Source organism: Geotrypetes seraphini, chromosome 4, assembly GCF_902459505.1.
Source record: "Geotrypetes seraphini chromosome 4, aGeoSer1.1, whole genome shotgun sequence".
NCBI lineage: Eukaryota > Metazoa > Chordata > Amphibia > Gymnophiona > Dermophiidae > Geotrypetes > Geotrypetes seraphini.
Genome location: NC_047087.1, coordinates 20939176 through 20963500, shown reverse-complemented (window position 1 = coordinate 20963500; position 24325 = coordinate 20939176). Strand labels below are relative to the sequence as shown.

The window sequence follows — 24325 nt, the reverse complement described above, 5'->3', positions numbered from 1 at the left end:
GATGGTCCATTTGGCCTTTATCTGCCTTCATATTTCTATGTTTCTATATTGCTACTTATATATCACAATATAAATTTTTTTTAATATTCATTTAAATAGTGCTCAGACCCACAACCTTAACTGTTCAAGTGCATAAAACAAAACACAGGCTGCCATCAGACCATCATAGCACCATTATTGTCTGTACCACCTAATATCCTTATAAATAAACTTGTTAGTAAAGACTTAAATAGACTTATCTTTTATGGTGGTTGGTTTGCATTCGAAGGTCACGTGACAGGCAGCTCAGCGTTATAAAGTGCTTGTGCAAAATTTTAAAAGACTCCTGGAAGCCATGAAATACAAGTGCTCCCTTTGACTCGAATTTCGCGATATGTGTGCTTCCTCAGGAAGGGATTATATGATGCAGGCCTTGGTGGTAGTTGGAGAGAAGACCGCATGGTACAGCTATGCACATGTTCCAGTGATGGGCTGAAGAGAAGAGAAACACATGGTTCCAGGGATGGTCTGCTTGCTTTAGAAAGTGCTGGTTTCTGCACAGGTCTGCTTTTCTCCAAGGGTTTAGGAATGCTGTAAGTTCTATAACATCAAGTTTTCAAGTTGTTTTTTTTCAAGTTTATTAGGTTTTTATATACCACATATCAAGGTTTATTTAAGCGGTATGTACAATCAGGTACTCAAGTATTTTCCCTATTTGTCCCGGTGGGCTCACAATCTAGCTAACGTACCTGGAGCTATGGAGGACTGAGTGACTTGCCCAGGGCCACAATGCAGGTGTAAAGAGCCTTAGCCAATAGGGAGAGGAGGAGATAGTGGATGCTCTGGATGAGCCATTTGGCCTTTATCTGCCATCATGTTTCTATAACCATAAAGTTCTATGACATCACAATGCAGGTGTAAAGAGCCCTAACCTATAGGAAGAGGAAATGCAAATGTTAAGAGCCTTAGCCAATAGGGAGAGGAGGAGATAGTGGATGCTCTGGATGAGCCATTTGGCCTTTATCTGCCATCATGTTTCTATAACCATAAAGTTCTATGACATCACAATGCAGGTGTAAAGAGCCCTAGCCTATAGGAAGAGAAAATGCAAATGTTAAGAGCCTTAGCCAATAGGGAGAGGAGGAGATAGTGGATGCTCTGGATGGGCCATTTGGCCTTTATTTGCCGTCGTGTTTCCATGTTTCTTTCATCCAACAAAATAGTATTCAACAGATTTAAGATGTGGCCCACTCAATCTCTCCTGACTGCAATATTCCAAAGCTGGAGAAGATATACCATTAGAGATGAGTGTTTCATTCTGCTGATCAAAAGTCAAACGGATTTTTACCATCTTCTCATGAAAAAAAAAATCAGATAATGTTTCACAACTCAATTGAGAAGATGAATATTGCAAGGTACCTTGAGAGTCAGTAATCAAATTTTAGTCAATGTAAAAACATTCCTGGATCTATTAGGAGCTTTCAATAACAACTGAGCAAAATAAGCCTTTTTAGCCTTACAAATGGCTAATTTATATTCATCTGCTATCATTTTCCAAGACTCCGTCTTGCTTCAATCTCACTGGTGCTGCTAAGGCTTGCCACCAATATTTTCTACTTTGCAAAATTGTATTGCTTTTCTATTTCTGGCATTGCAAAGAGAATAAAATTCTCAAATAGCACTTATGTTCATAACTGCTCCTGGTCAGGATTCTGTACATTGTGTACAGTCACAAAGGGCCAGATTTTGCAACTGGCGCTGGTATCGGCTGGTCACATGTCAATCAAGCGCTGGTTGCAGAATCACGGCCAGATAAAATATAGACGCTGGAAATGTAGGCCAGGGTTTGAAGGCATACATTTCCGGCGCCTATCTTTGACTTGAATCCCATCTACGGAGGTGCCTACCAGCAACTAAGGTCAATTCTGGTGTTAACCACGCCTCCGTAGATAGGATTTTGGTGCCTATCTATTTTTTAAATGCGATTTTACTTGCCTTTAAACAATGTGGTCGGTTTCTGTATCACTTAAAGGCAATTAAACCAATTAAATTAGGTGTCGGAAGGATGCCTGCAGCCGCCTATTTTCTGGCATCGGGGCCAAAATACGTGTAGCGTTCAACTGCAAGGGGGTGTGGACTCGGGAGGGGAAGGGGCAAGTCAGTGGCATGCCTCATACTAATGCACACATCTTATAGAAGTCTAGCATTTATGCACCTAACTGCTTTCAGTCATTGAGCTAACGTAAGTGCTCGTGCCTGGGCACTTACACTGATATTCTATAATAATTCTGGTCGCCGTATCTCAAAAAAGATATATCGGAATTAGAAAAGGTACAGAGAAGGGTGATGAAAATGATAAGAGGTTTGGGGCATCTTCCCTATGAGGAACGGGCTAGGGCTCTTCAGCTTGGAGAAGAGACGGTTCAGGAGTGATATGACAGAAGTCTATAAAATGCTGAGTGGAGTGGAAAGGGAATACAGTAGATGTAAATCGCTTGTTCACTAGGACTAAGGGGCATGCGATGAAGCTACTAAGTGGTAGATTTAAAACAAACCGGAGAAAATATTTCTTCACACAATGTGTAATTAAACTCTGGAATTTGTTGGCAGAGAATGTGGTAAAATCAGTTAGCTTAGCGGGGTTAAAAAAAAAAAGTTTACCATATATACTCGAATATAAACCAACTCAAATGTACACCGAGGTAACCTTCCCCCCCCCTCAAAAGGAGGAAAAATGGTTGACTCGAATATAAACTGGGGAGGGGGGGTTAATATTCAAATGCAGTGCCTTGCCTTGCCCTGTCCTGCCAGGCTCTGCACCTAGTCCCCCCTCCCTTCCTGCTATGCCAGTCTCTGCATCCAGCTCCCTTACTCCCTCCCCTGCCAGTCTTTGAACCCAGCCCCACTCCCTCCCTGACCTGCCAGGTTCTGTATCTTGTCTTCCCTCCCTCCTTACAGGCCTCCTCCGGGCCTACCATAAATCCTTGTGGTCCAGCAGTGGACTGGGACAGCAGAGATCCCTCCCGCCTCCTGTCCCAGCCAATACTAAGAATTTTTACCTCCCTCCCACCTCCCCTGCGTACCTTCAGAATCCCTGGTGGTCCAGCGGTAAACCATGGCAGGAGCAACCTTCCTTCACTGCTGCCATACAGAGCTGCTAGCTGATTGGTTGCTGCAAGTTCTTGCGGGACCGCAAGAACTCACAGCAGCCAACCAGCTAGCAGCTCTGCATAGGCAGGAGTGAAGGAAGGTCACTCCTACCTGTGCAGAGCTGCTAGTTGATTGGCTGTCGTGAGTAAAGGAAGGTTGCTCCTGCCGCAGTTCATCCCTGGACCACCAGGGATTCTAAAGGTACGCTGGGGAAACGGGAGGGAGGTAAAAATTCTTAGAATTGGATGGGTGCAGGAGGGATCCCCGCTGTCCCAGCCCACTGCTGGACCACCAAGGATTTTAAAAGTATACTGGAGAGGGGGAAGGAGGTAAAGGTTAGTAGAGTCGGCCGGGTCAGGAGATGGACAGGATCTCTCCTGTCCTAGCCCACCTCTGGACCACCAGGTCTCACGGCAAGACCGGCAGAGCCCTGCGACAGGTTTGGGAGTGGGGCGGGTCAGCACTAACCTGAATATAAACTGAGACCCCCATTTTTAGGGCTTTTTTTTGGTTCAAAATTCTCAGTTTATATTTGAGTCTATACAACAGTTAAATTCCTAAAAGGAAAGTCCAAATGCCACTATTGAGATGACTTGGGGAGATCCACTGCTTGTTCTTAGGATAAGCAGCATAAAACCTCTTTTATTACTTGGGATCTAGCTAGATTCTCGGGACCTGGGTTGGCCACTGTTGGATACAGGATGCTGGGCTTGATGGACCTTCAGTCTGTCCCAGTATGATAATTCTTATGTTCTTATGTGTGCCAAGTATAGGACAATCAAGCCATTGTGACATCACTGATGAGGTTGGCTCTTAGGCATTGGTGGAATGAGGCATTATGACATCACAAGCTCAGCTCTGGAATGTTGCTACTCTTTGGGTTTCTGTCAGGAACTTGGGCCCTGGGTTGGCCACTGTTGGAAACAGGATACTGGGCTTGATGGACCTTCAGTCTGTCCCAGTAAGACAAATCTTATGTTCTTAACAATTGCGCACACAGTTGCCAATATTGAATTCACACTTACGAGGGACTTCTATATATTCAGTGCTGAAATATTTCAGCACTAAGGCCCAGATTCTATAAAAGATGCCTAAAGTTAGGCACCTAAATCAGCTTGCCTAACTTAAATTTTTAATTAGCTTAATCAGTGCTGATAACAAGCTTAATTGGCTCAATAATTGGCATAAATTAAAATTAGTTGCTAGTTGGGTGCCTACTGGTTTCAGATGGGCGCCTATCAGAAAGTGACCGTGGTTAAGGGTGGATCGTGGGTGGATCTCGGGCATGTTTTCTACATAGGCAAATAAATTGGACTTGGGCAAATCTCTGAACACGCGACTTTAATAGTTGGCTTTGTGTTTGAGCAAAATCTAAATGCCATCGTGAGGATTTACTTTAAGAACTTTGGAACCTTAGTCTATTGGCAACGTGTGTGGTTGTTTCCATAAGAACATAAGAATTGACGCTGCTGGGTCAGACCAGTGGTCCATCGTGCCCAGCAGTCCGCTCACGCGGTGGCCCTTAGGTCAAAGACCAGTGCCCTATTAGAGTCTAGCCTTACTTGCGGATGTTTTGTTCCAGTAGGAACGTATCCAACCTTGTCTTGAATCCCTGAAGGGTGTTATAACAGCCTCCGGAAGAACATTCCAGGTTTCTACCACTCTCTGGGTGAAGAAAAAATTCCTTGCATTTGTACGGAATCTTTTCCCTCCTAACTTCAGCGAGTGCGCTCTCGTTCTCTTCACCTTGGAGAGGGTGAACAGTCTCTCTTTCTCTACTAAGTCAATTCCCTTCAATATCTTGGATGTTTTGATCATGTCCCCTCTCAGTCTTCTCTTCTCAAGGGACAAGAGGCCCAGTTTCTCTAGCCTCTCATTGTACGGCAACCCCCAGTCAAGAGAGAAGAAAACAATTTTTGCTTCTTAGAGAAGGAACAAGGAGATTAGGAGCTACCTTTTTGTTGCCTTATCTGTTCAAGTGTATTGTGAAATATTTAGGTTTAAAATATGTGGGGTTTTTTCAGCCTGAGCATCTAAAAGCGTTTATAGAGTTGAAGGCTTTATCTAAAGGTTAGAACTTTTGATAGTTTATTAATATTGGCTGGATAATGCTGTAGTAGCCGTTTCTCCTTTTATTTCCCCTCTTATTTTTAGGCCATCTCCCCACTCATATAGCAGTCTAAGAAAGAGATTAAGCTCTCATTTATATCTTTTCTTTCTAACATTGATAGATGCTCATTTTGTTTTCCTTGCGATCTAGCTCTGTGTTTCTAGAACTTAGAATAAAGTTGAAAATAAATAAATAAATAGGACTTAAGTGCCAATATTTATGCCAAGAAAGACCTGGCCTAAATAGAAGGTACCTAAGGGTTTGACGCCTACCAGCACCTAAGCCTAATTTAGGCACCACTAGGCATGATTCTATAAACGGTGCCTAACTGAAGATTGGCATCTGCTATATGTTGCGTTCCTTGGTGCCTAATTTTTAGATACTGTTTATGGAATTGGGGCCTAAGCGCTATTCTAAAAAGGGAGTGCGCCCTTTATAGAAAAGTATTTGGCATGGATCTCTTGCCTAACTTCTGGGTGCGATACTTAAACCAGCTACAAGCAGTGTAAATACTGATGCCCAACCATGGTGCACTTTGGGTGAATTCTATAAATCCACACACAAGTTTGCCATGCCCCCTCTTCAGCTAGGCCTTCTTTCTTATCAAGCAGCTACACGGGGCAAGGACTTTAAGCTACAGAAACATGATGGCAGATAAAGGCCAAATGGCCCATCCAATTTTCCCATCCGCAGCATCCAATATCTCCTCCTCTCCCTACAGGCTAAGGCTCTTTACACCTGCATTGTGATGTCATAGAGCTTTATGGTTATAGAAACGTAGAATATAGTTAATAGCAGGGAAACATTCAGGCCATATATACAAAAGGTGCTGACATAACATAAACTGTATGAAAAATCATAATAAAACGGAGAAAAATAAACCTCAATTGTGGAAGGTTGGGACTACACAAGTACCCAGCCCTCAACACATCATCATGGGTTTCTAAAAAAACTCCGCATACATATAAATAAGTAGATAAATCACTCATTTCCATTCATACAGAGTCGTGTTTTTTTTCAAAAGCTTTTTTAAAAATATAGTGACAGCTGTGAACACGAAATTCCATGTGTTATTTGTGTCAAACACTGAAGACCAGAATCCCAAACTTAACTAAATTAATAGCGAGGGCCACAGCTCAGTTTCACTTATGTAAGTAGTTTTTGGAGGCATGGAGCACAAAATCTTAATTAAGGAAGGAATACACTCATCTGAAGGTGTGAAATTTCAAAAGAGGCTTTCAACTCCTAATCCCAACAGAAAAGGCTTTCTGTTTCGCCTGGAAAGGGCTACTTCAGGGGACATATGCCATCTTCAAATGTCTCCTTGCTTCTTACAATCCAATGGTAGTGAAGCCGGCTCCTCTCAAAATGGTGCTGGGACTGTGAGACGCGCCCGGCTCGAATAAAAACAAAACGAACCGGGCGTCATGACGTCATCACAAAACATGATGCGTGATAGGCTAAACAACGGCATATAACAAAACCACTAAATGATCATAAATTGACAAGTTCAGTGATAATATTCAATTTCAGAAAAAAGGTTGCCATTCGTGTACTGTATTTAGACCCAACGGTTCCAAAGTCTGTAATCTATTAATCCACTGTTGCTCCTTTTGCCACAACACTCTTCTGATATCTCCTCTTCTCTGGGTGAAAGGCAATTTCTCAATTACACAACATTTCAAGTTTTCAAATTTATGACCAAATTGGATGCAATGAGCAACTATGGGAGCTGTTAATTTACGGGTGTTAAAACAACTTTTATGTTCAGTTATTCTTACAGTTAAAGTCCGGGATGTTTGGCCTATATATAATAGGTCGCATGGACATTGAATTGCATAAACAATATTTATAGATTGACATGAAGACAGGTGATGTAAAACATAGTTCTTACCATCAGTAGGATTAATAAAATTAGAAACAGTAGCCATTATGTTGCAATTTGAGCAGTGGCCACATGGCCTGTGTCCATATAAGGTGTTTAAATCTTCATCTATAAATTTTTCTTTAGAAGTATGACATAACAGGTCACTCAGATTCTTATTTCTTGACTGGGAAAAAATAAATCGCTTATTTTCAAAGCAAGGGAGAGTTTTCAGTAGTGGAAGATGTCTTTTATATTTCTTAATTATTTGCGGTGACATACGAGTTTGTTTAATTACACATGGGATTATTGTTTCTTCTGGTTGAGATTTCTTATAGTCTAACAACATTTCCCTAGGATTGTGTAAAGCTCATTTTTTGGCTTTCTTCACTATAGTCTCTGGGTAGTCTCTTGACAACAGTCTTTGTTCTAATATTTTTGCTTCTTGTACAAATTTTTCTTTGGTGTTACAAATGCGTCGGTATCTAAGAAACTGAGCAAAAGGAATGCTAGTTTTCAAATGAACCGGATGCATACTATCATATTTCAATAAAGTGTTTCTGTTTTTGTATATATGGCCTGAATGTTTCCCTGCTATTAACTACATTCTACAATACGTATTTAACATATATTTATTAATTATTACGATTGTACCTCAGAAAATTGCTAGTTATAGAAACGTAGAAACATGATGGCAGATAAAGGCCAAGTGGCCCATTCAGAGCATCCACTATCTTCTCCTCTCCCTATTGTCTAAGGCTCTTAACATTTGCATCTCCTCTTCCTATTGGGTAAGGCTCTTTACACCTGCATTGTGAGGTCATAGAGCTTTATGGTTATAGAAACATGAGGACAGATAAAAGGCCAAATGGCCCATCCATTCTGCCCATCCACAGTAACCATTATCTCATAGAAACATAGAAACATGACGGCAGATAAAGGCCAAATGGCCCATCTGCAGCATCCACTATCTCCTCCTCTCCCTATTATCTAAGGCTCTTAACATTTGCATCTCCTCTTCCTATTGGCTAAGGCTCTTTACACCTGCATTGTGACTTCATAGAGCTTTATGGTTATAGAAACGTAGAAACATGATAGCAGATAAAGGCCAACTGGTTCATCTAGTTTGTCTCTTCCTCTCTCTAAGAGATCCCACGTGACTATCCCAGACATTCTTGAAATCAGACACAGTCAACTTCCATCTCTTACTTACATTTTAGGAAACAATTAAAAATGTGTTTGTTTTCTAGGTTTCTGGGTAATTGACATTTTGTATTCAATTGTATGTCTTTATTTTAACTTTTTGTAAAACGCATAGAACTTAATGGTTATGAGGTATAGAATCCGATTTTTATGTTATGCTGAAGTTAGACCCTGAACTGAACATTATAGCATAGCACGCCTAGACGCACGTGCAAATTTTTTACGAATGCCAATCAACATCAATTGATTGCTATCACCCAATTATTGATGCTTTTCAGCTGATTTATCGATTTATTTGTGAGAGCATCTCCGACGGGCACGCAGAGCTCAGCACCGAACTTTGCGCTCTTAGCATCAACTCTGGGACTAGCTTTAGATGGCCTCTAGTGAATTACCCCTTGGTGTTACTGAGATGAAGAATGGTGGGGGGCCTTTATAAAATAAGCTTAAGATAAGTGGGTTTTTGGGGCCATCTCACATAGGTGCTCTCACATGCCTAAGCTCCACCCTCATCTGCACAAGCCTCAAACGCTTTAAAACTATAAGTAGCAACATTCCAAAGCTCAGATTGTGATGTCATAATGCCTAACTCCGCCTTCATCTGCACAAGCCTCAAACACATTAAAATTATAAGTAGCAAAATTCTAGAGCTCAGACTGTGATGTCATAATGTCTCATTCCACCAATCCCTAAGCTCCGTCCTCATCTGCACAAGCCTCAAACACTTTAAAATCCTAAGTAGCAACATTCTAGAGCTCAGATTGTGATGTCATAATGCCCTATTCCACCAATGCCTAAGCTCCGTCCTCATCTGTACAAGCCTCAAACACTTTAAAACCATAAGTAGCAACATTCTAGAGCTCAGATTGTGATGTCATAATGCCTCATTCCACCAATGCCTAAGCTCCGTCCTCATCTGCACAAGCCTCAAACACTTTAAAACCATAAGTAGCAACATTCTAGAGCTCAGATTGTGATGTCATAATACCTCATTCCACCAATGCCTAAGCTCCGTCCTCATCTGCACAAGCCTCAAACTCTTTAAAATCATAAGTAGCAACATTCTAGAGCTCAGATTGTGATGTCATAATGCCTAACACCGCCTTCATCTGCACAAGCCTCAAACACATTAAAATTATAAGTAGCAAAATTCTAGAGCTCAGACTGTGATGTCATAATGCCTCATTCTACCAATCCCTAAGCTCCGTCCTCATCTGCACAAGCCTCAAACACTTTAAAATCCTAAGTAGCAACATTCTAGAGCTCAGATTGTGATGTCATAATGCCCCATTCCACCAATGCCTAAGCTCCGTCCTCATCTGTACAAGCCTCAAACACTTTAAAACCATAAGTTGCAACATTCTAGAGCTCAGATTGTGATGTCATAATGCCTCATTCCACCAATGCCTAAGCTCCGTCCTTATCTGCACAAGCCTCAAACACTTTAAAACCATAAGTAGCAACATTCTAGAGCTCAGATTGTGATGTCATAATGCCTCATTCCACCAATGCCTAAGCTCCGTCCTCATCTGCACAAGCCTCAAACACTTTAAAATCCTAAGTAGCAACATTCTAGAGCTCAGATTGTGATGTCATAATGTCCCATTCCACCAATGCCTAAGCTCCGTCCTCATCTGTACAAGCCTCAAACACTTTAAAACCATAAGTAGCAACATTCTAGAGCTCAGATTGTGATGTCATAATGCCTCATTCCACCAATGCCTAAGCTCCGTCCTCATCTGCACAAGCCTCAAACACTTTAAAACCATAAGTAGCAACATTCTAGAGCTCAGATTGTGATGTCATAATACCTCATTCCACCAATGCCTAAGCTCCGTCCTCATCTGCACAAGCCTCAAACTCTTTAAAATCATAAGTAGCAACATTCTAGAGCTCAGATGTGATGTCATAATGCCTCATTCTACCAATGCCTAAGCTCCGTCCTCATTTGCACAAGCCTCAAACTCTTTAAAATCATAAGTAGCAACATTCTAGAGCAAGTCAAGTCTTATTGAGGCATGGAGGTGCTTGCATTTTATTTCAGCAGAGCAATTTTTGCGATCTGAAAAAGAAAACTGGTGAAGAATTTTTTTTTTCTTGTGAAATGTGATTAAAATCCACCTTTTCTTTTGGTCTGGTGACAAATGTGACATTTTGTGTAATGGTTGTAATAAATGAACATGTTTGGCTTCACAGCTGGGAATACACTGTTCCATTTCACAGTAATTCTAACTCCTTGCAATTCTTCCTGAATATGAAGAGGCTGCTTTCCCTCATTTAGCCAGTGCTGAGCTTTGCTGCAAGTCTGGAGCTGTGAAACTAAACTTCCCACATACTCTTATTAAGATTATTTTGATGTCAAAGCAAATACAATGGTATCGGAAATCTATGTGCAACAGAGGTGTAAGCGTGATTAGTATTTGTCTTTTCTAGGATTCTTCCTCAGTTTCTTTTGCATGTTCATTTTTTTCCTTCCTAATGTTTTCAGCTTGGTGGAGAAAATAGCTGGTATATTGGTTCATGTTTTGATGTATAATGTTACAGGAGGGGACCTCAGACACTGATATTATGTAGGCAGGGAGCTCTTTGGGGCTGATTCTTCAAACAGTGTCCCGATTGTAGGTGGCGGTAGAAGTCTTACCATCAACTCACCAATCGGGATGTACTTTTTTTAAAAAATCCATGTCGCAAAGGTCGCCTACAATATAGGTGTCAGGCTTGTACCTATGCAAGTGTCTAAGCATGCCTACCAATGCCCAAGGTTGGTGTGGGCATGGTTTGCACCGGAAGTGGTCTTGGACATCCCTAAGCATCTCTATGTGTCTCATTTTCCCGTCCCGTCCCAGCAAGTTCTTTTCCTGCCCCTGCCCCATTCCTGCAAGCTCTGTCCTCATCTGCACAAGCTTCAAACCCTTTAAAATCATAAATAGCAACATTCTAGAGCTCAGACTGTGATGTCATAATGCCTCAATCCACCAATGCCTAAGCTCTGTCCTCATCTGCTCAAGCCTCAAACTCTTTAAAATCATAAGTAGCAACATTCTAGAGCTCAGATGTGATGTCATAATGCCTCATTCTACCAATGCCTAAGCTCCGTCCTCATTTGCACAAGCCTCAAACTCTTTAAAATCATAAGTAGCAACATTCTAGAGCAAGTCAAGTCTTATTGAGGCATGGAGGTGCTTGCATTTTATTTCAGCAGAGCAATTTTTGCGATCTGAAAAAGAAAACTGGTGAAGAATTTTTTTTTTCTTGTGAAATGTGATTAAAATCCACCTTTTCTTTTGGTCTGGTGACAAATGTGACATTTTGTGTAATGGTTGTAATAAATGAACATGTTTGGCTTCACAGCTGGGAATACACTGTTCCATTTCACAGTAATTCTAACTCCTTGCAATTCTTCCTGAATATGAAGAGGCTGCTTTCCCTCATTTAGCCAGTGCTGAGCTTTGCTGCAAGTCTGGAGCTGTGAAACTAAACTTCCCACATACTCTTATTAAGATTATTTTGATGTCAAAGCAAATACAATGGTATCGGAAATCTATGTGCAACAGAGGTGTAAGCGTGATTAGTATTTGTCTTTTCTAGGATTCTTCCTCAGTTTCTTTTGCATGTTCATTTTTTTCCTTCCTAATGTTTTCAGCTTGGTGGAGAAAATAGCTGGTATATTGGTTCATGTTTTGATGTATAATGTTACAGGAGGGGACCTCAGACACTGATATTATGTAGGCAGGGAGCTCTTTGGGGCTGATTCTTCAAACAGTGTCCCGATTGTAGGTGGCGGTAGAAGTCTTACCATCAACTCACCAATCGGGATGTACTTTTTTTAAAAAATCCATGTCGCAAAGGTCGCCTACAATATAGGTGTCAGGCTTGTACCTATGCAAGTGTCTAAGCATGCCTACCAATGCCCAAGGTTGGTGTGGGCATGGTTTGCACCGGAAGTGGTCTTGGACATCCCTAAGCATCTCTATGTGTCTCATTTTCCCGTCCCGTCCCAGCAAGTTCTTTTCCTGCCCCTGCCCCATTCCTGCAAGCTCTGTCCTCATCTGCACAAGCTTCAAACCCTTTAAAATCATAAATAGCAACATTCTAGAGCTCAGACTGTGATGTCATAATGCCTCAATCCACCAATGCCTAAGCTCTGTCCTCATCTGCTCAAGCCTCAAACTCTTTAAAATCCTAAGTAGCAACATTCTAGAGCTCAGATTGTGATGTCATAATGCCCCATTCCACCAATGCCTAAGCTCCGTCCTCATCTGTACAAGCCTCAAACACTTTAAAACCATAAGTTGCAACATTCTAGAGCTCAGATTGTGATGTCATAATGCCTCATTCCACCAATGCCTAAGCTCCGTCCTCATCTGCACAAGCCTCAAACACTTTAAAATCCTAAGTAGCAACATTCTAGAGCTCAGATTGTGATGTCATAATGTCCCATTCCACCAATGCCTAAGCTCCGTCCTCATCTGTACAAGCCTCAAACACTTTAAAACCATAAGTAGCAACATTCTAGAGCTCAGATTGTGATGTCATAATGCCTCATTCCACCAATGCCTAAGCTCCGTCCTCATCTGCACAAGCCTCAAACACTTTAAAATCCTAAGTAGCAACATTCTAGAGCTCAGATTGTGATGTCATAATGTCCCATTCCACCAATGCCTAAGCTCCGTCCTCATCTGTACAAGCCTCAAACACTTTAAAACCATAAGTAGCAACATTCTAGAGCTCAGATTGTGATGTCATAATGCCTCATTCCACCAATGCCTAAGCTCCGTCCTCATCTGCACAAGCCTCAAACACTTTAAAACCATAAGTAGCAACATTTTAGAGCTCAGATGTGATGTCATAATGCCTCATTCCACCGATGCCTAAGCTCCGTCCTCATCTGCACAAGCCTCAAACACTTTAAAACCATACGTAGCAACATTCTAGAGCTCAGATTGTGATGTCATAATGCCTCATTCCACCAATGCCTAAGCTCCGTCCTCATCTGCATAAGCCTCAAACACTTTAAAATCCTAAGTAGCAACATTCTAGAGCTCAGATTGTGATGTCATAATGCCTCATTCCACCAATGCCTAAGCTCCATCTTCATCTGCACAAGCCTCAAACACTTTAAAATCATAAGTAGCAACATTCTAGAGCTCAGATTGTGATGTCATAATGCCTCATTCCACCAATGCCTAAGCTCCATCCTCATCTGCACAAGCCTCAAACACTTTAAAATCATAAGTAGCAACATTCTAGATCTCAGATTGTGATGTCATAATGCCTCATTCCACCAATGCCTAAGCTCCGTCCTCATCTGCATAAGCCTCAAACACTTATGATTTTAAAGTGTTTGAGGCTTGTGCAGATGAGGACGGAGCTTGCAGGAATGGGGCAGGGACAGTGACAAAACTCCTGGAGATGGGGGTGGGGAAATTGAGTTCCTGTGAGGACGGAGAAACATTTGTCCCCTTATCATTCTCTAGGTAGGTGCACATCTAGGACTGGATTCAGAAGCACTGGCTTAGAGATACAAAGTCACTGAGGATTGCAGTTAATATTACTGGAATTACATAAGAACATAAGATTTACTTAACACCCCCCCCCCCTTTTTTTTTTTTTTTCTACAAAATTGCAAAAAGTGGTTTCTAGCACTGGCCGGTGCGCTGAATGCTCTGCGCTTCTCCCGACTCTCATAGAGTTCTACGAGTGTCGGCAATAGCGCAGAGCATTCAGCACGCTGGCCTGCACTAAGAAACCCTTTTGTGGTTTTGTAAAAAAAAAAAAAAAAGGGGGGGGGGAGGGTTATTTATTTAAACTATTTATAGCTCGTGTTATCTCCAGAATCAAGCTATGTTACACAGGAGGAAGAATTTAGGGTTGTGTCACGTTATACAGTAAATAAGAGCTTCATTAACTAATCTATTAACATGTCTCATTGTTCTTAATGGAGCCTATTTATTAGCCATAAAGTTAATTTTATACAAAAAATCACTAATATCTTGCAGCATCGGCATGCCCTTCCCAATAACAAGATAGGCAATGCTTCCCAATGCTTAAAAGAATCTAGTGTAGTTCAATCAGGGAGGCACATCTGATGGGCTGTAAACTCCCCAAATTCTCTGGGGTGTGTGATTTTGCTTACTCCTTTGGCTCAGGAAAGATGTAATGTAATGTAATGTAATTTATTTCTTATATACCGCTACATCCGTTAGGTTCTAAGCGGTTTACAGAAAATATACATTAAGATTAGAAATAAGAAAGGTACTTGAAAAATTCCCTTACTGTCCCGAAGGCTCACAATCTGACTAAAGTACCTGGAGGGTAATAGAGAAGTGAAAAGTAGAGTTAGAGGAAAAATAAAAATAAAATAAACATTTTAACAAGACAGCATTGATCTAAATACTTTGGAAGGTAGAAGAGAGGAGAGAAAGGAATAGAAGCAGAAGGGGGAGCCGTTGAACATTAGAATTCTGGAGAAATTTAAATGATAGAAATAGAACAAAACAAAGACAAAAGGCAAAACAATAGATAAGATTAAAGATAAATCATAAGCTGGAAAGAAAAATAAAATAAAACTTTGTCTTCAATCCACGGTTTCAGCGTCGGTGATGAAGTGGAGCGAGTAAGTTTAGGAGGAGCGATTGACGTTTCCAGAAAGGGCTTCTTCAGGGAAGAGACTTGGCCGACAGTCCCAGGATGCCTATGTCTCCTCCCCTGCGATGTTCTCCCATCCATGCATTCCCTCCCAGACACACTGCCCATGCCCCAGATGATGTTAAATAATAAAAATCGCCTACATGCCTATTTGTAGCCTGTTTTCTAGAGACAAGCATTTACGCTGCCATTTAAAACACTTATGGACACTTGTGCACAGAAAAAGGAGTGGGACCTGGGTGTGATTGTATGGGTGTCAGGTCAAAAGCGCGCCGGGACAAAGGCGCACCCAGACAATTGAGCACAGCGCGGAGGCGTGCACCGCACAAAAGTACTGTTTTTACGGCTCCGACGGGTGGGGCGTGGGGGGGAACCCCCCCACTTTACTTAGTAGAGATCGTGCCGTGTTGTGGGGGCATTGTGGGGGGTGTGGGGGGTTGTAACCCCCCACATTTTACTGAGAACTTAACTTTTTCCCTGTTTTTAGGGAAAAAGTTAAGTTTACAGTAAAACGTGGAGGGTTACAACCCCCCAAACCTCCCCACAACGCCGGCGCGATCTCTATTAAGTAAACTGGGGGGGGGCTCCCCAACAAAACCCCCCGTAGGAGCCCCTAAAAACTGTAATTTTCTTTGGCGCGCGCCTCCGTCTTGTGCTCAGTTGTCAGCGCACGCCTTTGTCTTTAGCGGGGTTGTCTATGAACCGATTGTATGCGATGATGTTAAGGTGGCCGAACAGGTTGAAAAGGTGATGACAAAAGCTAGAAGGATGCTAGGGTGCATAGAGAGAGGAAGGGCCAGTAGGAAAAAGGAGGTATTGATGCCTCTGTGAGACCTCATTGCGAATATTGTGTACTATTCTGGAGACTGTACCTTCAAAAAGATATAAATTGGATGGAGTGAACATAAGAAGCGCCATCTCCGGAACAGACCCTAGGTCCATCATAAGCACATAAGCAATGCCTCCACTGAGTCAGACCCGAGGTCCATCGTGCCCAGCAGTCCGCTCACGCGGCGGCCCAACAGGTCCAGGACCTGTGCAGTAATCCTCTATCTATACCCCTCTATCCCCTTTTCCAGCAGGAAATTGTCCAATCCTTTCTTGAACCCCAGTACTGTACTCTGCCCTATTACGCTCTCTGGAAGCGCATTGGCTAAGGCTCTTAACATTTGCATCTCCTCTTCCTATAGGCTAAGGCTCTTTGCACCTGCATTGTGATGTCACAGAACTTTAGTAACACAGAAACATGATGACAGATAAAGGCTAAATGGCCCATCCAGTGCATCCACTATCTCCTCCTCTCCCATAAGAACATAAGCAATGCCTCCGCTGGGTCAGACCTGAGGTCCATCGTGCCCAGCAGTCTGCTCACGCGGTGGCCCAACAGGTCCAGGACCTGTGCAGTAATCCTCTATCTATACCCCTCTATCCCCTTTTCCAGCAGGAAATTGTCCAATCCTTTCTTGAACTCCAGTACCGTACTCTGTCCTATTACGTCCTCTGGAAGCGCATTCCAGGTGTCCACCACACGCTGGGTAAAGAAAAACTTCCTAGCATTCGTTTTGAATCTGTCCCCTTTCAACTTTTCCGAATGCCCTCTTGTTCTTTTATGTTTTGAAAGTTTGAAAAATCTGTCCCTCTCTACTCTCTCTATGCCCTTCATGATCTTGTAGGTCTCTATCATGTCTCCTCTGAGTCTCCTCTGAGTCTCCGCTTTTCCAGGGAGAAGAGCCCCAATCTCTCCAATCTTTCAGTGGTTTTCCATGCCCTTAATCATTTGTGTCGCTCTCCTCTGGACCCTCTCAAGTATTGCCATATCCTTCTTAAGTCCGGCGATCCGCACACGCGGAGGCCCCGCCAGGTGTACCCTGGCATAGTTTTAGTCCCCATATCGCTCTAAGCTTCTCGTAAAGAGAAGTGCATCTAGCTTACCCTTACCCTGTCACTTCATGCCACTCATAAGGAGATGAACATCTAACTTACCCTTAAATCCTAGAACGGTGGATTCCGCAATAACCTCCTCTGGGAGAGCATTCCAGGTGTCCACCACTCGTTGCGTGAAGCAGAACTTCCTGGTATTTGTCCTGGACTTGTCCCCCCTTAGCTTCAGTCCATGTCCTCTTGTCCGTGTCACAATCTCAGCTCTGGAATGTTGCTACTCTTTGGGTTCTGGAATCTTGCTATTCTTTGAGATTCAGCCTGGAATCTTGATACTCTTTGGGGGTTCTAGAATCTTTTGTTACTCTTTGGGATTCTGGAATGTTGCTACTCCATTGTAACATCACTGATGAGGTTGGCTCTGAGGCACTGTGGAATGAGGCATTATAAGAACATAAGAAGCGCCATCTCCAGATCAGACCTTCGGTCCATCAAGTCCGGAGATCCGCACACACGGAGGCCCAGACAGGTGTACACCTGGCGTAATTTTAGTCACCCATATCCCTCTTTGCCTCTCGTAAGGAGATGTGCGTCTAGTTTGCTTTTAAATCCTAGAACGGTGGATTCCGCAATAACCTCTTCTGGGAGAGCATTCCAGGTGTCCACCACTCGTTGCGTGAAGCAGAACTTCCTAATATTTGTCCTGAACAAGACTACTAAAATAGTTGGTGGTCTTTGTCTTAAGGTGTATAGGGACAGACTTAAAGATCTCAATATGTTCGAGACTTTGGAGGAAAGGCGGGAGGTGAGATACGATAGAAACATTTAAATAAGGGATTGGGATTTGATATACTGCTTGGACAAGATGTATGAAGTAGCTTACAATGAGGTACTCGAGCATTTATCCCTGTCTGTCCCAGTGGGATCACTGGAAGATTAAGTGATTTGCCCAGGGTCAAAAGGAGCAGTGTGGGGTTTGAACCCACAACCTCAAGAGTGCTGAGGCTGTAGCTCTAACCACCGTGCCACATCCTCCTCCAATACCATATCAGAAGCCAGCCAAGTATAGAATAATGAAGCCATTGTGACATCACTGGTGAGGTTGGCTCTTATTGGTGGAATGACAGAGAAAGGGATTCGGACTTGTATACGACCTTTTTATAGTTTTACAATCACATTCAAAGCAGTTTACTTATGATATTTCAAGCATTTTCCCTATCTATCCCAGCGGGCTCACAGTCTAGTGCAGTGTTCTTCAACCACCGGTCCATGGACCAGTGCCGGTCCACAGAAATTTCCTGCCGGTCCAAAGGGCCAGCACATGCATCAGGCCCAAAACAGTGTTCTTCAACCGCCGATTCATGGTGCTATCAATGCGGCGTTATCTTCGAGCCGGCTCCCTCTTCCTAACTGATTCAGTGCACAAAGCCACGGACAGTGGCTCCTACGGGCATCCTGCGCCTGAACCAGAAGCCTTCTCTTTGACGTTGCAATGTCAGAGGGAAGGCTTCCAGATGAGGCACTGGACGTGCAAGGTGCAATTAGTACTATTATGGGGGTGGAGTCTGGGGTGGACATTGGGTAGAGATGGGCGGGGTCTGGCCCACGACTTAGCCCAGTGTTCTTCAACCGCCGGTCCACGGACCGATGCCGGTCCACAGAATAATTCTTTTATTTCTGCCGGTCCATAGGTGTAAAAAGGTTGAAAAACACTGGCCTAGTGTACCTGGGTCAGTGGAGGATTAAGTGACTTGCCCAGGGTCACAGCAGCTCTAACCAGTATGCCAAATACCTGCATGGCATAAATGTGCACGAGGCATATCTCTTTCATAATAATAATCCAATCTAAATAAATTCCTTTGTCTATCTGAGCCTGTCTCAGCCATTCTAAGAGCTGATTGTTTTTTTTCTATAGTATCACTATGCCAAAGAATGTTCTCATACTTCAATTTATTTCTGCTACCAAAAGATAGTAATATTATAATATTGTCTTAAAGGCATTTACACCTTTGATGGCTTTTTGCATGTCTTTCGCCAGGTTTAAAGACAGCCTGATTTGGGCAAGCCTGGCCCTTCCCTGCATAGGTGCTTCATGACATTGTCTGTGTTTGTGATGCTCTCAACAACCAAAACACCCCATGAGAAGTTCTTGAAAGAGATGCGCTTTTGACACTGTTTGCTAAACATTACTAATACCACAAAAAAAAAAAAACCAAAACCAAGCAATGAAACGGGAGTGAAAATGGAGCATTGTATCCAAAAAGTTGATTTGAGAGTGGAACTGTTTGATGCTAAATGTCTGTTCTTGCGTCTTGTTGCCTCAGGTGCTCTTGATTGCGTTTGCTGAAGATTTAGAATGCATCCCAGGATTTCGGCAAAAGATTCTTTACATCGAGCAGCCACCTGAGTTTTCCGAGGACCAGCTGATTGCAAATGGTAAGTGATGGGCGTTTCCTTGGCAGCCAGTCGGGTTTGCAAGATATCCCTAATGAATATGCATGAGAGAAATTTGCATGCCGACTACCTACTTTGTAGGCAAATTTCACTCGTGCATATTCATTAAAGATATCTTGAATACCTGACTGGCTGGGGGGGTCCCCCGGGACAGGCTTAAGAACCAGAGGCATAGATGATGTGTGTGTGCTTTTGATTAGGAAAAACTGTGCATGTACTGGGGATGTGTAGTTGTTAGTGTGCATTCAGTTTGTCTGTGTACCTTAAAAAATTTTAGTGCACGTCACATCGATTTAAAATGTATTGATTTGTTATGTGTTTTTTGGAATGATTCCTTGGGTTGCCTATTGTATCTTTGTGGGATGGGAGGGGTGGAGGGGGTCAATAAAAACATAGAATATGATGGCAGAAAAGGGCCTTCGGCCCAACAAGTCTGCCCACTCAAATAACCCTCCCCCCCAAGTTCTTCTTTGAAGTGAACCCATATGTTGATCCCATTTGTTCTTAAAGTCAGTCACGTTATTGGCCTCAACTACCTGAAGTGGAAGATCGTTCCAACAGTCAACCACCCTTTCGGCGAAGAAGTACTTCCTAGTGTCACCATGAAATTTCCCGCCCCTGATTTTTAGCGGATGCCCTCTTGTCGCCGTAGGTCCTGTAGAGTGGTCGGGAAGGGGTGGGGGGTTTGGAGATGGATTCTTGTTATTGAATTTATTGTGTTGGTTGGTAGTTGCAATGTTCCATGAAAGCAATAAAAAGTTTTTCAAATAAAAATAAAATGCATTGATTGGCAAAGGTGGTTATTTTAGAAGCCCTGTCCATGATTTGGAAATGTATTAGCCAGAATTAAATACATATTTAAGTCCCAAATTTAAAAAGCTGGGATACACACAATCAAATTATGAATGCGTGCATATACGAGGGTGGTTTGAAAAGTTTGGTTAAAGAACATGTTAAACAATGAAGTCTCCTTTTACAAAGGTGCGTTAGGGCCTTAATGCGCGGAATAGCCCCGCGCGCTAGCCGCTACCACCTCCTTTTAAGCAGGCGGTAATTTTTCAGCCAGCGCGCTATAGCGCACGCTAATCTTGTGCGTGCGCTAAAAACGCTAGCGCACCTTGGTAAAAGGAGCCCTTAGTCCAGCGAGTTTCCAGTTTTTTCATAAACTATTTTTCTTACGATACAGAAAACCTGGAAACTCGCTGGACTAAGGCCCTCTTTTACTAAGGCGCGCTAACCGCAATGCACACTAAGGAGGATCACCTATATAATACATCCAACTGTTATCAAATATTTAATAAATAATGATGGTGCTCAGTGCAAGCTGGTTTACCATGAATTCAGGCAAAGGACTTTGGTGACAGTCGCTTAAATCATTGTTGCACCCTTCCTGTCCTCCGCCAAAGGGATGATATGAAAGAAATTGTTTACTTATCTGAAACTTTTCCAAAGTTCACTCAGTCCGTTGTGCCAGATATTCCAAACAAGCGCAATGCTCCTGTAGTGCCACGTGAAAATACTGTCATAAAAATGCTTTCATTTTTTTGACAAATCCCATTCACAAATATCTAAACACGGTCATTTCGAATCGCCAATCCATATCAATAAATCTGCTTTGATTAATTCAGCAGTCCCAAATATATTGGAAGCTGTATATAGCCATATAGTTGTATACAGTTATATAGGTGATCCTCTTTAATGTGTATTCCTTTGATAATAAATTTGAGGATCAATACTCCCGTATTATTTAATTGGAGTTTCTGAAATACTTACATGCGCGTATATGGCAGATAGAGCTTTGTGTAGCTGTATTTCTTCTGTCGATGTCCACATTTATCTTTGCAAAATGGATATTCTTGCCGCGTGTAACCTATGCATGTGTTCTTGATCAGGCTCTGTCTGTAGATCCGGCTCTCAAATACTACTAAAATTGGACCCTCCCAACTTAGATGTTTAAATTCTAATTTCTACGTTCAGTCTATAATGGGTCCTTTGGCATGCATTAGTTCACCAGCATTTAGACATGTATATGTATGAATCCTGCGTATAGGAAGCCAGATCTCAATTGTGAATGCGTGCATATTGCAAGAGGGCATGAGTGTGTGTTGGGTGGCACTAGGGCAAGGCTAAAATATATAAGAGCCTTCCCTAAATCAGAAGAGGAATACATGCTTATGCCCACTGAGACCAACTTCAGGTTTTAGGCGAGGCCTATGTTGCAGAAATGTGCTCGTTTTGTGCGGTGCTCTGAGGGCTTGATGTTCAAAATGATTTAACCGGCCAGAAACAGCGCCTGTCCTGTTAAATCACTTGTACAGGGCTAACTGGTCATAGTCAGCGGAACTTAACCAGTTAATGCTGCCCAAAATATCTGGGTAGCGCTCAGTGCTTAATTAGGACCACATGAAAGTCAGTCCTATCTTTATGTAGTTTACTATGGCTGGTTAAATGCTGGATATCACACTTAACCGGCTACGGTTTTGCCAACTCCTATTCAGAAACAGTGGTGTGGTGGGGGGCTCTCTTAGATGCACCCTCCCCTCCCCCATGCCTCTTTGTCTTTCCTGGCAGTGAGTAGGAACTCCTCCCTGCTGATCACACTGGCTCTGAGCCCTTCCTCTGATGTCGCTTCAAGAGGAGCAAAGACTTGTAAACATATGGGGGCGAGGGGGAGTGCATTTAACAGACCCCCCCCACATCAGTGGCTTAGTGAGGGAGGGAGGCGCCCCCCCCCCCGTGCCCTCCTTCCACACACCCCACTCCTTCCTTGGCCCCCTCAGCACACTAGCACGCTCCCTTTCCCCACTATACCTCGTTAAATCTTGACCAGTGCGAGCAGCTTCTCCGGCCTGCTGGTGCACCGGCGTTGGCTTTCCCTCTGATGTCGCTTCATAGCCCCTCGACCTGGAAATAATTTCAGAGGGGAGCCAGACCGGTGCAAGCAGAAGGCCTGAGAAGTTGCTTTCACTGGTAACATTGTAAAGAGGTGTGTGGGTGGGGGGAACGAAGAGCACAAGCATGGCTTGGTGGGGGGGGGGGGACAGAGAGGTTCTAGCACCTCTACCGAGATGGTGCCCAGGGCAGTTCATCCCACACACCCCTTACTATGCCACTGCCCCCCCCCCCCCCATCATCAAAGAGGATGTCAGAGACCATCCTCCCCTATGCCCCGGTTGCCATACTCCTCTGCTATGGTACTGCTCAGAGATTCAATGCTGGCGCCCGAATAGGGCTTGGCAATCAGCAAAATGTTGATCGTTGCCAGCTGAATGTCGTGCTCTGGTGTTTTCTGTCACCCTCTCAGGCAATACTGGTAAACAATATCAGGTGTACGTTTGCAAATGGAAGACGTGTGGATGTTCCAAAATACCAATAAGCTGTGTTGACTTTCTTGATAGTTTTGATGTTGACCATTCTAAAATGCGTACGGGAGCTGCACACATATGTTCATTCCTGTGTATATTTTAGAAAAAGCTCATGTCGGCTGATCTTTTTTAAAAAAACATGCTAGCAGAATTTGGCATGCACCAATCTGGACGTCTCAATTTTGATTTGTACAGTGGTGCCTCACACAACGAACTTAATCCGTTCCAGGAGCAAGTTTGTTATGTGAAACGTTCGTTGTGTGAAACGCGTTTTCCCATAACAATACATGTTAAAAAAAATAATTCGTTCTGTAGCATAAAATATGCTAAGATGACATAAAAAAAGATAAATTTTTGGTTATTATTTTTATTTAGATACATCTAAAAACATAATTGTTTTTTAAAACAACACACATTTTTTAAATTTAAAGACAGACTAAGTAGAGTCTAATTTTACAGTGAGAGGGCAGAGTCTCAGCGGCAAAAACTGGGACTTAACTGTTCATTTTTTTTTTTTTTCTACCGTGTTTCCCCGATGATAAGGCAGGGCCATCAAATAAGACAGCCCCCCCTTTTTAGAAAAAAATGTAAAATAAGGCACCCCCCCCGCAAATAAGCCACCCACCGATACCTGCGCTTACCCGAATCGGGTGGTACGGTGGGTGACTCCGTGTGGTCCCTGGCACCCCCGACACGATCGGGGCAAGAGGGAGCTCAAACCCTCTTGCCCCCCCGACTCCCCGACACGATCGGGGCAAGAGGGAGCTCAAGCCCTCTTGCCCCCCCGACTCCCCGACACGATCGGGGCAAAAGGGAGCCCAAGCCCTCTTGCCCCGCCGATTCCCCAACTCCCCGACAATATCGGGCCAGGAGGGAGCCCAAGTCCTCCTGGCCACGGCGACCCCCTAACCCCACCCTGCACTACATTACGGGCAGGAGGGATCCCAGGCCCTCCTGCCCTCGACGCAAACCCCCCCTCCCCCCAACGCCCGCCCCCCCCCAAGAACCTCCGACCGCCCCCCCAGCCGACCCGCGACCCCCCTGGCCGGCCCCCACGACACCCCCAACCCCCTTCCCCGTACCTTTCTGTAGTTGGCCGGACAGACGGGAGCCAAACCCGCCTGTCCGGCAGGCAGCCATCGACGGAATGAGGCCGGATTGGCCCATCCGTTCCAAAGCTCCGCCTACTGGTGGGGCCTAAGGCGCCTGGGCCAATCAGAATAGGCCCGGGAGCCTTAGGTCCCTCCTGGGGGCAGGGCCTGAGGCACATGGTCGGGTTGGGCCCATGTGCCTCAGGCCCCGCCCCCAGGAGGGACCTAAGGCTCCCGGGCCTATTCTGATTGGCCCAGGCGCCTTAGGCCCCACCAGTAGGCGGAGCTTTGGGACGGATGGGCCAATCCGGCCTCATTCCGTCGTTGGCTGCCTGCCGGACAGGCGGGTTTGGCTCCCGTCTGTCCGGCCAACTACAGAAAGGTACGGGGAAGGGGGTTGGGGGTGTCGTGGGGGTCGGCCAGGGGGGTCGCGGGTCGGCTGGGGGGGCGGTCGGAGGTTCTTGGGGGGGGGCGGTCGTTGGGGGGAGGGGGGGTTTGCGTCGAGGGCAGGAGGGCCTGGGATCCCTCCTGCCCGTAATGTAGTGCAGGGTGGGGTTAGGGGGTCGCCGTGGCCAGGAGGACT

At 44.0% G+C, this 24325-nt stretch overlaps 1 protein-coding gene across 1 annotated transcript in view; it reads left to right on the top strand.

Annotated features, from left to right (window-relative positions):
* Positions 1-24325, top strand: part of CDH13 (cadherin 13) — a 1218549-nt gene that overhangs the window by 229279 nt on the left and 964945 nt on the right. The window contains exon 2 of the mRNA XM_033942565.1: positions 19157-19268. Coding sequence (XP_033798456.1) covers positions 19157-19268 — 112 coding nt within the window. The remainder of the gene's footprint in view (positions 1-19156; positions 19269-24325) is intronic.